Source organism: Lithobates pipiens, unplaced genomic scaffold (genome assembly GCF_037356315.1).
Source record: "Lithobates pipiens isolate NorthernLeopardFrog02 unplaced genomic scaffold, aLitPip1_a1.2 Scaffold_22, whole genome shotgun sequence".
NCBI lineage: Eukaryota > Metazoa > Chordata > Amphibia > Anura > Ranidae > Lithobates > Lithobates pipiens.
The window spans coordinates 8653161-8667363 of NW_027507784.1; the positions used below are offsets into that span (position 1 = coordinate 8653161).

Below are 14203 nucleotides of genomic sequence, written 5' to 3' on the forward strand. Positions count from 1 at the left end.
CTAATAATAACTATTACATTATTGGCATTGGAATTTCCTTTCAAATTTGGCTGTTTGTGAAAGTAACCAATACAAATTTATCCGAAGTCACAAATTATACGAAATAACGAATGCCTCATCTAAATAAAAGGAATGGAACAAATGAATAATAAATCATAATAATGAATAGTTTTTATTATTATTGTTATTTATTATTATTATTATTATTATTATTAATTCATTACGTTCCATTCATTTAGATACGGCATTCATTATTTAGGATAATTCGTAACTTTGGATACATTTATATTTGCTACGTTCAATAAAAGCCAAATCTGAAAGGAAAATCCAGTACCTATAATTTAATAGTTAATTATTATTTTCAGATTTTTCAAATTTTGGGGTTTTTGGATTTTTAAAATTTCGAATTTCCGAATTTAGGAATTTTAGAATTTTAGGAATTTGATGAATTTACAAATTTATAGATTTTTGAATATTCAAATTTATGAATATTCGGAAAAAGAAAATTGTTAAGTGGGTTTTTTTTTGTTAATTCGGATGTTTCTGAATTAACAAATTTGTTGAAATTTCTTAAAAAAAAACTAATTCAGAATGAAACGAATTGCACATGTCTATTCTACACAATCCGGCGTCTGCAGCCATCGGGGTTGTGTGTAAAACTGACAGGAATACAGGACAGAGCTCTGGCAATGTAAAGAGTACAGAGCTCTGTCCTGTCAGCAGGGATGTGCCAGTTTTCGTTTGTCCTTTTTGTCCGGGAACAAAAAACATCCCTTCGTGAAAGCACCTCACATTACACATTAAAGACTGGTTAGGCACACATTTAATCCTTTGATCATCCTAGATGTTCAACTCCTTCCCAGCCAGTGTCATTAGTACAGTGACAGTGTATATTTTAACACTGATAACTGTATTAGAGTCACTGGTTCCCACAAAGTGCCCAAAGTGTCAGTTATTTCCAGATTGTCCACCACAATATTGCAGTCCTGCTAAAAGCCACTGATCATCACCAGTAATAGTATTAAAAAAAAACAGTATATCATACTTTTTGGATGCTATAGCTTTTGTGCAAACCAATTAATATACACTTATTGGGATATATATATATATTTTATTTACCAAAAATATGTAGCAGAATACATATTGGCCGAATTGAAGAAATTACTTTTTTTTTAAAACATTTTATACTTTGATAGCAGAAAGTAAAAAAATATCTTTTTTTTTTTTTCAAATGTTTTGGTCTTTTTACATTTGTAATGCAAAAAACCCCCCAAAAAAATCCAGCGGGGATCAATAGGTATGAGCCCGATGTTTACGTTAGATTTGAACATCAGGTGTTCATCTGTTTGTCAAATAGCGAACAATTTGCCGTGTTCACGGCAAATTTGAAAGCCACAGAACACCGTTTAAAAGTCTGGGAGAATAAAATGAGCACTTTTGTTTTTTTTCATGTTAAAGACTTAAAATATAAAATGTGCATGGGATTGTCATAAAAAAAGTCACTTAAAACTACTTGCGGCTGTAATGTATTGTCAGGTCTCGGCAATACAGACAAAACTCATTAAAAATAAACAGCATGGGTTCCCCCCAGTCCATTACCAGGCCCTTTGTGGCCCTCTGGTATGAATATTAAGGGGAATCCCGAACCAAAATTAAATAAAAGAAATAAAATTGCGTGGGGGTCCCCCCAAATTCCATACCAGGCACTTCAGGTCTGGTATGGATATTAAGGGGAACCCTGCGCCAATTTTTTTTTTTTTAATGGCATAGGGGTCCCCCTCAAAATCCATATCAGGCCCTTCAGGTCTGGTGTGGATTTTAAGGGGAACCCTGTGCCAAAATTTAAAAAAATGGCATAGGGGCCCCCCAAAAATCCATCCCAGACCCTTATCTGAGCATGCAACTTGGCAAGCCACAGGAAAAGAGGGGGGACAAGAGAGAGCCACCCTCCTGAACTGTACCAGGCCACATGCCCTCAACATGGGGGATGGGTGCTTTGGGGCGGGGGGCTCTGCCCCCCACCCCAAAGCATGTTGTCCCCATGTTGATGGGGACAAGGGCCTCATGCCCACAACCCTTGCCTGGTGGTCGTGGGGGTCTGCAGGTGAGGGACTGGAATCTGAAAGCCCCCTTTAACAAGGAGACCTCCAGATCCCGCCCCCATGTGAATTGGTAACAGGTATATTGTACCCCTACGGCTTCACCCAAAAAGTGTCAAAAATGGCAAAAAACACAGGAGACACTTCGGGACAAGTCCTTTATTAAAACATTTTTTAAAAGTCCAGCGATGTCCATTCAACTTGCGCCATGGAGAAAAAGAAACGTCGTAATAGCTCTGCTTCCATGTGTATCTCTCACCAAGTGACACGTCTTCCGCTGTTACAGCTGTTATATAGCTGAGGGCGGGACCACCGGTGACGTAAATGGCTGACCCCCCCCACTGACAGCAAGGGAAATCCTGGTGGCATCAGAGGGGGGCAGGGGTCAGGTGTATACATCACCAGGTGGCCCTGCCCTGAGCTATATAACAGCTGTCACAGCAGGGGATGCGTCAATCGGCGGGAGAAGCCCATGGAGGCATTTTTCACACTTTTGTTTGGTCAAATGGTGGGGGTACAATGTACCCGTTACCAGTTCACATGGGGGCAGGATCTGGGGGTGTCCTTGTTAAAGGGGTTTCCATATTCCGATAAGCCCCCCACCCGCAGAACCCCACAACCACCGGGCAAGGGTTGTGGGGATGAGGCCCTTGTCCCCATCAACATGCAGAGCCCCCTCTGCCCCAAAGCACCCATCCCCCATGTCGAGGGCATGTGGCCTGGTATGGTTTAGGAGGAGGGGTGCAGACCTGGAGGAGCTGGTATGGAATTTGGGGGACCCCCACGCAATTTTTTTTTACATTTTGGTTCATATTTTAATATTCATACCAGACCCAAAGGGCCTGGTAATGGACAGGGGGGGAAACCCATGCAGTTTTTTTCAATTCGTTTTATCTATATTGCCGAGACCCAACAATACATTATAGCAGCAGTCAGTTTTAACCACTTCAGCCCTGGACCATTTTGCTGGTCAAAGACCAGACCACTTTTTGCGATTCAGCACTGCGTCGCTTTAACTAACAATTGCGCGGTCGTGCGACGTGGCTCCCAAACAAAATTGACGTTCTTTTTTACCATAAATAGAGCTTTATTTTGGTGGTATTTGATCACCCCTGCGGTTTTAATGTTTTGCGCTATAAACAAAAATAGAGCGACAATTTTGAAAAAAACGCATTATTTTTTACTTTTTGTTATAATAAATATCCCCCAAAAATATATAAAGAAACACATTTTTTCCCTCAGTTTAGGCCGATACGTATTCTTCTACATATATTTGGCAAAAAAAAATCGCAATAAGCGATTATTATTGGTTTGTGCAAAAGTTATAGCGTTTACAAAATAGGGTATAGTTTTATGGCATTTTTATTAATATTTTTTTTTCTAGTAATGGCGGCGATCAGCGATTTTTATTGTGACTTCTACATTATGGCGGACACATTGGACATTTTTGTCACATTCTTGGGACCATTGTCATTTATACAGTGATCACTGCTATATAAATGCACTGATTCCTGTGTAAATGACACTGGCAGTGAAGGGATTAGCCAGTGGGTGGCAGTGTAGGAGGACCGGCGACCAGACTCACGGGGGTCCCGACCAGCACGCGAGCGTGCCGCCAGTGGCTCGCTCACGATGGCAGGGCGGCATTAAAGATTGGACATACCTGTACACCTATATGCCTGCCCGTGCCATTCTGCCGACGTACATCGGCGTGCGCTGGTCGGGAACTGGTTAAATGATTTTTTTTTCATTTAGAAATTTCATTTTGCTGTGGGACTGTTCTAAACACGGGAAAAATGCACTACTTTGCAGGCATAATATAAACACCTCCAGTAAGAAATTTAAAGGCATATTTCCCTTTTATTGTTTCACGTTAAGCATTATTAGAATCACTGCTCCTGAAAAAACGTCTGTTTTTAAAACTTTTTTTGCATTGATACATATCCCCTGGGGCAGGACCCGGGTCCCCAAACACTTTTTATGACAATACCAAGCATATAAGCCTTTAAAACTAGCACTTTTGATTTTTCTTGTTCATGTCCCATAGACTTTAATGGTGTTCAAACAATTTTTTTGCCTGTTCACAGCTAAAAGAAAGCTCTATTTGTGGGAAAACTTTATATGAATTCAATTTATGTACAGCACGTGCAATTGTCAGCTACAATAACACAGTGCCCTATAGCAAAATTGACCTGGTCATGGAGGGGTACATCTTCGAGAGGTCAAGTGGTGAAAGGATTCAAAATGATTTAGTGTTTCTTTACTATTGACTTTTTAAGAATAAGTAGGGGTACCATGTGCTGCTAAGGCTCGGTTCACACAGGGGCAACTTGTCCAGGCGACTTCGCCACCTGACAAGTCGTGCTCCGTTCTGTACTATGGAACCGTTCTAATAGGAGCGACTCAAGTCGCTCAGACTTAGAAAAAAGGTTCCTGTACTACTTTGGGGTGACTTGCATTGACTTCTATACAGAAGTCGTTTTGCTAGTCGACGCTGATCGTGTACAGGTCGCGGCGCTGCAAGTCGTGCAGCCCCTGTGTGAACCGAGCCTAACTTATTCTTGTGTGAAGGGGTGGTATCTGTGGGCCACCAATTTTAAAGGGAGGGAGAAACCCGCATCAAAATCTGTAATGAATTTTGGGGGAACTCCACTGTGTCTCTCTTTTTGTGGGTCGCCTTAAAAATCCATACCAGAACTAAAGCAGTTTTTTACAGTATACCCACTGTGTGTTTACATTCACCTGTAAATCAGAAATCCCCAGCTGACAGCTAAGTATGTCAGGTGAGGTTGAGTCATTGGCGAATCATCAGGTTGAATCTGTCACATTTGGTATTGATAACAATACCACTGCTAAATGTTTTGATTCACACTGCAGCTGGAGATTCACTTGGCAGAGCACATATTTGTTCAGTTATTTACACAGGATTCTCCATAGATTGTACACAGTGCAGAGGTCACCCTCATATTATTTCCCCTGCTGGTCGAATGTTCTTAGCCTATACCATTAGGCTATTTTCTCTATTGGTTAATGGAAACTCTCATAGTTGAATGTTCTTATATCCTCTTAGGATCAAATGATAATTGAAAGTTACATTCACCCAGTGAAAGGCAACATGTAGAACTGACATTACACACATATTGTATCACAAACATTACAGGTATTACTAATTTGAATCTTACTTGAATTTTAAATAGATCCCGTAATCTTCACCATCAAAATGTTCTTACCTTCACTAATACAATAAGCTTCCTAGGCATCTAATATGATTCTTACCATATGATTATCACTATTTCCTATGACAAAGAATCCTCCATAACTAAGTGATGACATTTTATGGAATATATCCAATATATTTTCATCAGAAGCTATTTTTTCACAATGCCGTGCTGTGAATGAAAAAATATAAACCTGTAGAAAAAAGTAAAATGTTTAGCTACGGAGTAGAGATACGTAGACGATGTAAGACTCTACATGCAAGGCTCTTACTTGCAACGTCTTTTGCTCCAGTAAGGAATACAAATTATCCAGTTCATCGGGTTCAATGTATTCCAAATCTGAAAATAAACCAGACCTATAAACCAAAATGATGGAATCAGCAGGGGAAATTTCAAGGGCTCTCTTCAGCCCATAGAACAAGGACTGATTGCACTTCCTTGGTTGGTAAAAATAATCAAGCTTTCTTCGCATAGCTTTTAAAAAATCACTCTTGTCATTAGTGATAATTTCATGTGTTTCTGAAAAAGAAACAAAATATTTGATTGAAAAGTAGAAATTAAATGCTTAAAGAAACTTTTAAACAATAACAGTAACATAATAGTTCACAAAAAAGAAAGAGTGTTCTATGCTAATGTGCCCACATTCTTCTCTCCATAGATTGTACAAAAAAGTAAGTAGCACAGAACTTTCTTAAAGGCAAATGGATGTCATTTTTTGGCAGCCTTTGTTGAGTGTACAGGATTAGCGTTCCTTCTCATTGAATATTTTATGAGCTCTACGTTCTAATGCATAGTATCCACTATTGGGACTTACAAATTCAATTTGTGTGGTGGCAATTTTGGCATTCCTCATTCTCACCCTTTAGTGATTAAGGATTTGAGGATGATGCCATGAAGATGATGGTTGATATAGACTTTAATTTTAGAGGATTAAGAAGGATCAAGATTGTATGCCCCTGAAGAAGACAAATGAGTTTGAAATGAATAGAGAAAGAAAGTGCAAATGGAAAATCTATGCTTATGGGGTGCCACATCCAGTAATCAAGAAAGAGAGAGGTCTCCCCTGGGTGGACTTTTAAGGCACCAAATAGTATTAATTTGTACAAGTATTTATAGTAACAACAACATGTTTTATTTATAATTGAACAAGATTAAAAAATACAATGGGACATGAAATATTGATTTATCTGAACAAAGCCATCAGCTAATATAACCGTACTAGAAGAACCTCCTTAAACCCAACGCGTTTCGGGACACAGTTCAATCCTTCTTCAGAGATGCATGAAAAGGAGAAGTTAATCTATAGCGTAATTGAGAGCAAATGCAGACAGTTTAATCAATAGAGAATTGTACTCATGGTACAGAAAATACCATATTTCAATAAATCCACTTACATGAATAGCGAGGTGATTTTCAACATTTCATTGTCTAATATTATTAAAAATGTAGATACATAACATGGAGGACTGTGCCGGAGGGGTTGCTATCTCAAGGCATGTGGGCTTCAAATAAAGTGGATAAGAGTTTATACAACAGACTTAAAGAGGAAGTAAACCCTGATGAGTTTACTTCCTCTTTCATTCCCTGCAAAGGCAAAGCATAATGGACTACTATGCATCTCATAGTAGCCCATTATGTGTCACTTACCTGACACAGGAGCCAGCGAAGTCGCCGCTGTCCCCTGTAGTCCGCCGCATCCATCTTGTTGGTGGGGTCTCGCAGCCCCGCCGCTGTCATTCGGCGAAGCCGCGATGACGTCACTCCAGTGCATGCGCACGGGAGCCGAGAATGAGAATGACGTCACTCCCGCGCACGGGAGCCGTCGCTGAGAATGCCGCGCTCATTGCGTCTGTGTGCCGCTGTCTATGGCGCATGTGCCGTAGACAACGGTGCCCATTTTCAGGCAAAAATATTGCTTGGACCTACAGGTAAGCCTTAATCTAGGCTTACCTGTAGGTCAAAGTGGTTTGTAAGGGTTTACAACCACTTTAAAGTTGTGGCTCTACTCCCCGAGGAGAAATATCTCCTCATATTCCAAGGCTGCATGATGGCCAAGAGGATATACTGAGGCCAAACAAGGAGATCCCTAAAGAAAATAAAAGAAAATAAAGATGGTATGCTAGATTGTACTGGATTGTGACTCCAAAGTAAGAGCATAGAGTATGTTTGTTATGTGGGTGCATAGAACAGCACAAAAAATAAAAACATTAATCGAGACAAAATACCTGAATATGATGGATGCACACAGATAGAGCAAAGACATCCACACAGCGTTGGAGAAAAAAAGATATATATATACATATATGTGTCTCTGCATACCAAGCATATAAGGATTGGTAGTAAAAAATTATCAATCAGAAATTTTTCTTGTTCCCATGAAATAATTGTGTATATATATATATATATATATATATATATATATATATATATATATATATATATATATATATATATATATATATATATATATGTATATATATATATATATATATATATATATATATATATATATATATATATATATATATATACACATATACACATACATATATACGTATACGACAGTGCTGATCCATTAGGTCCAACAGTGAGTATAACAATATACTGATATACATATAGACTGATTGTACTGTTGTGGGGTTAGTACCACTTTTTTTAGGCTGATCTCCAGTCTAAACCTAAGTGTAAAACCACTTACACCCCCATTCTAAGCCCTATATTAACTAGCTTATAAAGAAAAGATGTCTATACTTATCTGTTCTGAGGGCACTCCGTTCTGGTCATGTGATCTCCCGCTTCAGGGGAGAGGAGAGAGCAGCAACACTGGCTGCAGAGCCTGAGAGGTTGCATCATCCATAGACTTAATATGGGGCATCCATTATCTTCTATCCAACCTCTCCCAGACCAGAGCAGAGGACCCTTAGCCCTTGTACACACGGTCGGAGATACTGAGCTAAGCTGCCTAAAATGAACTATTTTCTATGCTAACAGGAGCACCTGCTGAGCATGCTCTATGAACTGTACGCAGCCTCCGCTACATACAGTATACAGCTCAGTTGGATGTTCACCAACTTCAAAAAAGCTGCCACATTTGAGTTGGTGCATGGAGGTGCACAGAAGTCAGAGTGTTTCTTTAGTAGTGACTTGGAGGGATTCATTTTAGTATAGTAGTCCTGTTCTTTTACAAAAGTTTTATTAACAAATAAAACATAACAAGAATATCCAAATGGTTGCTGGTTACAGTAGATATCCATAAAAGAGAGGAAAAAAAGAAAAAAAAAATCCCAACAGCGGAATATTACATGTTTAGCATGGTGTACATCAACATGAGCTAGAAAACGATGCAAAACAAATGCACCCAGAATGAACAATCACATATAAATAAATCAAAAGGACGTTAATGAAAATATAGTGCAGTCTGTCGGGTTTGACTATTACCAACCATCATAACCAGCAAGACAAATGTGGGTCCTTCCCAAACTAAGTCAAATGAAGGAAAGCACATATAGACAAGAGAAAAGAAGAAGTAGGTTAGAAGCAAAAGTCAGAAGGAGAGTAAAGAAGATGGGTAGAAAAGACCAAAAGAAAAAGAGGGGAGAGAGTCCGTTCCACGAAGGGATGGGGGGGGGCGCGCACAGAGCCCTTAGATTGACATCAAGCGACTATCAAACCTGGAGGTCGGGTTACAAGATATCCAGGGACTCCAGGTTCTAAGAAATTTGTTGTGTGTGTCAGAGGTTAAAGACGTTAGTTTCTCGTTAACCATGATGTCATTCATGCGATTCTTAACTGCTTCAAAACTGAGTACAGGAGTTTTCCAAGAGCGGGCAATGGTCAATTTTGTTGCATTAAAAAGATGTTGGGCTAATTGGCGCTCTGAGCAAAGAAGTTCTTGGATAGGTTTACAAAGCAGGGCTTCATATGGATCTCTTTTCAGATTGGTATGAAACATATTTCGTAGCAGCGCGTAGACCCTAAACCAGAGTCTACAAACTTTTGGGCATGTCCACCAAATATGTACCATAGACCCTGTTATCGGGCAGCCCCTAAAACAATGAGGAGAATAAGAGGGGATAAATCTCACTAGTCTGTCGGGCGTATAATACCACCTATAAAAAACTTTATATGCATTTTCAAGAATAAGGACATTCCTTGAACTTTTCATGAGAGTTAATGTCATAGTCTGCCAGTCCTCCGGGTCCAGCCGCCTCGCCAAGTCCTTCTCCCACTGGAGATAATATTTGCTTATGGGGGGTTTGCTGATAGAAATGATAGAAGAGTATAATAGGGATATGGTCCCCGGGGAGTGAAGAGTAGCCCTGCATATTTTTTCAAAGGAGGTCAGAGTGTACGGAGTAGGCTGGGCCCGAAGGAGTTGCTGGAAAAAGTGCTTAATTAGTAGGTAACTATAAAGTTCCCGCAAAGGAATGTCATGGGAGGAACGAAGCGTTTCAAAGGAGATCATTTTCACGGGGGTAAGCAGTGAATAAACATCTGTGAAGCCCCTATCCGCCCACCAAGAAAACTGACCCGGATTGTCGCAACTAGGGGGGAACATTGGGCAGTGCGCCAGACGTAGCAAAGGCAAATGGGGGATATAAGATTCGCTGAATATTTTATCGAGTCCCAGAGGCGTAGCGAATGGACCATACACGGTCCAAGCCCTTTCGGGCGCTTCGCTGGAGGAAGCCATGGTATGGACGAGATAGGTGTAGGGTGTGAGTCAACCAGGTCAATAGTGGCCCACAGTGGCATTTGGTAGTTATCGTGGAGGCGAGTGATTGGGGCTATATTCGCCGCCAGATAATACGCCCGAAGATTAGGGACCGACAGGCCCCCCTCAATCCGTCTGGCGTACAATGTCTGTTTGTTAATTCGAGGGCGAGAGGATCCCCATATAAATTTCAGAAGCTTACGCTGATAGATTTGCAATATGTGGGGGGCGTATAGTAGTCCTGTTCATCTATTGACTGTAGGATTTGAGACAAGTCCACGGAGTCAATAAGATCTGCTGTATCACTTTCTTCGAGTAGAGAAATCAGCTGGTCCACAGCTTGATTCTCTTGGGGGTACAATCTATATTACCTTGTTGTTTATGATAAAGTTGTTTCAAAATAAGTTTGCGAATAAATAATTGGAGATCCTTATATATTTCAAATTTGTCCAATTTTTGACTCTGACAAAAATTCAAGCCCTTCTTTAACACTAAAAACTCCTTCTTGGATAGATTGTGTGAGGATAAGTTGATTATACTCAAATCCGTGTTAGCCTGCAATAAAGGTTCTTCAATGGGGTTTAAAGTGAAAGTTGTGTGAATGTGTTTAGATTGAGTTGTGCTGGCTTGACGTCTGCTAAACTTTGGTCTAAAAAGAAGGGTCATTGGCCCAATCCAGGTGGATTGGAAGGTGCATTTGTTATTTGGGACATAAAATTCTCTAGTGGTGGTCTTAGTGTGGGGCAATTGATGGATTGGTCAGGTGTCGGAGTGGCTAGGTGAGGGTACTTCAATGTTTTTTACAAAACTAGTTTTTTTGCTTTTTGATCGTGTCACCATGATATTTGCGTTTGGTGGCTGGCGTCGATTTTTGTTTTTAAAATGTTTGGGAGGAGGTGTGAGGGCCTTGTTGGGTCGAATTATAAGATTGCCCCTGATGCAAGTTGCTTTTACTTATATATTTTTTTGGGTCCATTTATAGGCCTTACCACCCTCAAAGGCAATTTTTGTCCTGTATAAATTTGTGTCTCTTTTTGATGAGAATCTCTTTTCTCGCATAAATTAAAAATCTCTGTATCAAAGGCTTTAGACCTTTTTGTACATTCTCCTATTAAGAGACCACATGTAACATCATTACCATCTTACGTGAGAGACACTGTCCACCTGTTGCAGATTATTGATGAATTTAATATGCCTGATTACGCTTTCCTAGTCACCATAGACGTGGAAACACTATATAGCTCTATTCCCCATGATAAAGGCCTAGCAGCTATTAACCATGTTCTGCAACAGGCCACGGTTGTTGATCCAGTAACTAATGAATTCATTCTGTCACTGCTGGAGTATGTCCTTAAACACAATGTTTTTTTTTTTTTCCAATGGCTCCCACTACCTCCAGGTGCAGGGGGTTGCAATGGGGACTTGTTGTGCCCCATCGTATGCCAACCTGTACCTGGGGGAGTGGGAGAAAATGTTTTTGGCAGGTGAAAGTCTGGTCATTTACACTGACCACATCCTCGGATGGTATCGCTACATCGATGATATCTTCATTATCTGGGATGGAATACAGGACCTGCTCCAGCAGTGTCTTTTAACCACTACAATACAGGGCACTTTCGCCCCCTTCCTTCCCAGCCCAATTTTCAGCTTTCATCGCTCTCACACTTTCAATGACAATTGCGCGGTCATGCTACACTGTGCCCAAATGAAATTGTTATCATTTTGTTCGCACAAATAGAGCTTTATTTTGGTGGTATTTATTCACGACTCCGGTTTTTATTTTTTTGCGATATAAGCGCAAAAAAAATCAGAAATTTGGAAAAAAAAACAATATTTTCTTTTTTCTATTTTAAAAGAAATCTAATAAAATCAAATTTTGTCATAAATTTAAGCCAAAATGTATTCTGCTACATGTTTTTGGTAAAAAAAAAATCTGTTAAGTGTATAATAATTGGTTTGTGTGATCACGGACATATGTATGCAAATGATCATGTACAGATGTGTGCAGGTGATCATGTACAGATAATCATTGGAACATGTGATTTTATTGGGACATATGTGGGGGACATGTGTTTTTTTTATTTGGGGACATGTCTTTTTATTATTTGGGGACATGTGTATTGTGGTGACATGTGTGTTTACACTGTGTGGTGTGTTGTGTGTTTACACTAGACTGGTGATCAGTGAGTAAAAAGCTGTAAAAAAACATCTCATACTCACTGATCATCAGCCGGCTGCAGCGATCTGCTCTCCTCTCCTCAGCGATGACTTCCGTGTGAGGAGAGGAGGAGCCAATTGCCTAGCAACCGGTTGTTTGTTTACATCACATGACGGCCGTGATTGGACACGGCCGCCATGTGATCAGGAGGGCCAATCACAGAGCCCTCCTGCCGATCTGAGATGCGCCGTGTCCGGGTGACACAAGCACATCGGGATCCCCCTCCTTCTGAAGGACGTTCCTGAATGTCCTATCAGAAATAGGGAGCTCCCACCCGGCCGTATATGTACATTGGCCGGGTAGGAAGTGGTTAAGAATGAATAGGAACAATTTCAAACTAAGCTTCACCATGTCCCATAATAGAAATTGCATTACTTTTATAGATGTGGAAATATACAAAAAAGAGGATGGAAAACTGTGTAGCAAATTACAATACTCCATGCTTCAAGCTTTCACCCGCATCCTTTAATTGACTCCATTCCCTACAGCCAGTATTTAAGAATAAAACGCAATTGCACAGATAACGAAACCTTTATAAAAGAAGCTGCAAAACTATGTGATAGACTTTTGGCAAGAGGCTATTCACATGCCTCCCTAAAACGATCTTATAAGCAAGCCTCCATGAAATCTAGAAGTGATTTAGTACACAAAAAAAAAAAAAATCATAACAACTTTCTAAGGCCGCGTACACACGGGCGGACTGTCTGTCCAACTTAGTCCGCTGAAACACGTTTCAGCGGACAGTCCGCTCGTGTGTGGGCTTCAGCGGACTTTTTCAGCGGACAGTCTGGCGTACTAAGTATTTCGGAATTTCCGTAATATTGTCCGTCCAACTTTGGTTTCAGCGGACAGTCCACTCGTGAGTAGGCTAGTTGGACGGACTAAGTATGGCGCATGCTCAGAAAGGATTTACACGGCGGAAGGTTGCATTGCAGTGTATTGGACGTCGTATTTCTAGTCCCATCGTACGTGCTGTACACGTCATCGCGCAAGCTTTCAGCGGACTGTCTGTTCATCGTGTGTGGTCAAGTCCGTTCATTCAAAAGTAGGACGGACTGTCCGTCGGATTGTCTGACGGACTTAGTTGGCCATACAGTCCGCCCGTGTGTACGCGGCTTAAGAATCATTACTAGACATAACTAACAACAAAACCAAGTGCAAAAAAATATTGAAAAATACTGGCACATGCTGACACTAGATCCATCATTGGGACAATTTGTCCTGGCAAAACCTTTACTTACTTTCAGAAGAGCTACCTCTATCAATGACAAGATTATAAGTAGTGAGTTTAAAAATATAAAGGCACATTCATGTGCGGCACATGTAACTATTGCAGATACATGTTTACATAAAAAAAAAACTATCCACCTTAACGGGAAAAAAGTTTTACCCAAAACCTTTTGCAAACTGCAGGACCTTCGGAGTTATCTACATGCTGCAAATGCAGCTGTAGTTGTTTCTACCTCAGTAAGACCAAACTGGATTTCTGGAGGAGGGCATATCCGCAATATGTAATCCCGACCTCCCTCTGGGACCCCATGTATCCCTGGTCCGTGGTGGAGTGTTCTCCAACATCAAATTTTTGATATTGGATCAGATACACCCTGATCCCGGGGGGGTGACTGGAATAAATCCCTCCTCCAGATGGAATGAAGATGGATTTACCAGCTTAAAGCTACATCGCCCCCAGATCTCAAGGTGGTCATATGCTGTAAACCATTCCTTGATGGATTTTCCTCAGGTGGAATGGAAAAGTAAATGTTGAATGTAGTAATTTATTAATCGGTTTGCTAAAACTTTCATTAGTATACCTGCACTCTTTGTCTGTATTTATGAGGTAGTTTTGCACACAGATTATTTTCCTATATGTTTGTGGGGGTTTGTCCATACCTTAGTGTCCTTTTCTGCAAATGTATTCTGCAAATGTATTTATATATACATAAAATACTGCTGT

The 14203-nt window shown here is 40.4% G+C and overlaps 1 protein-coding gene across 1 annotated transcript in view; it reads right to left on the reverse strand.

The window, feature by feature from the left end:
• LOC143925290 (uncharacterized) overlaps positions 1-14203 on the reverse strand; it is a 40776-nt gene that overhangs the window by 459 nt on the left and 26114 nt on the right. Inside the window, exons 5-6 of the mRNA XM_077449874.1 lie at positions 5589-5836; positions 5376-5510 (exon numbers count right to left, since the gene is read on the reverse strand). Coding sequence (XP_077306000.1) covers positions 5376-5510; positions 5589-5836 — 383 coding nt within the window. The remainder of the gene's footprint in view (positions 1-5375; positions 5511-5588; positions 5837-14203) is intronic.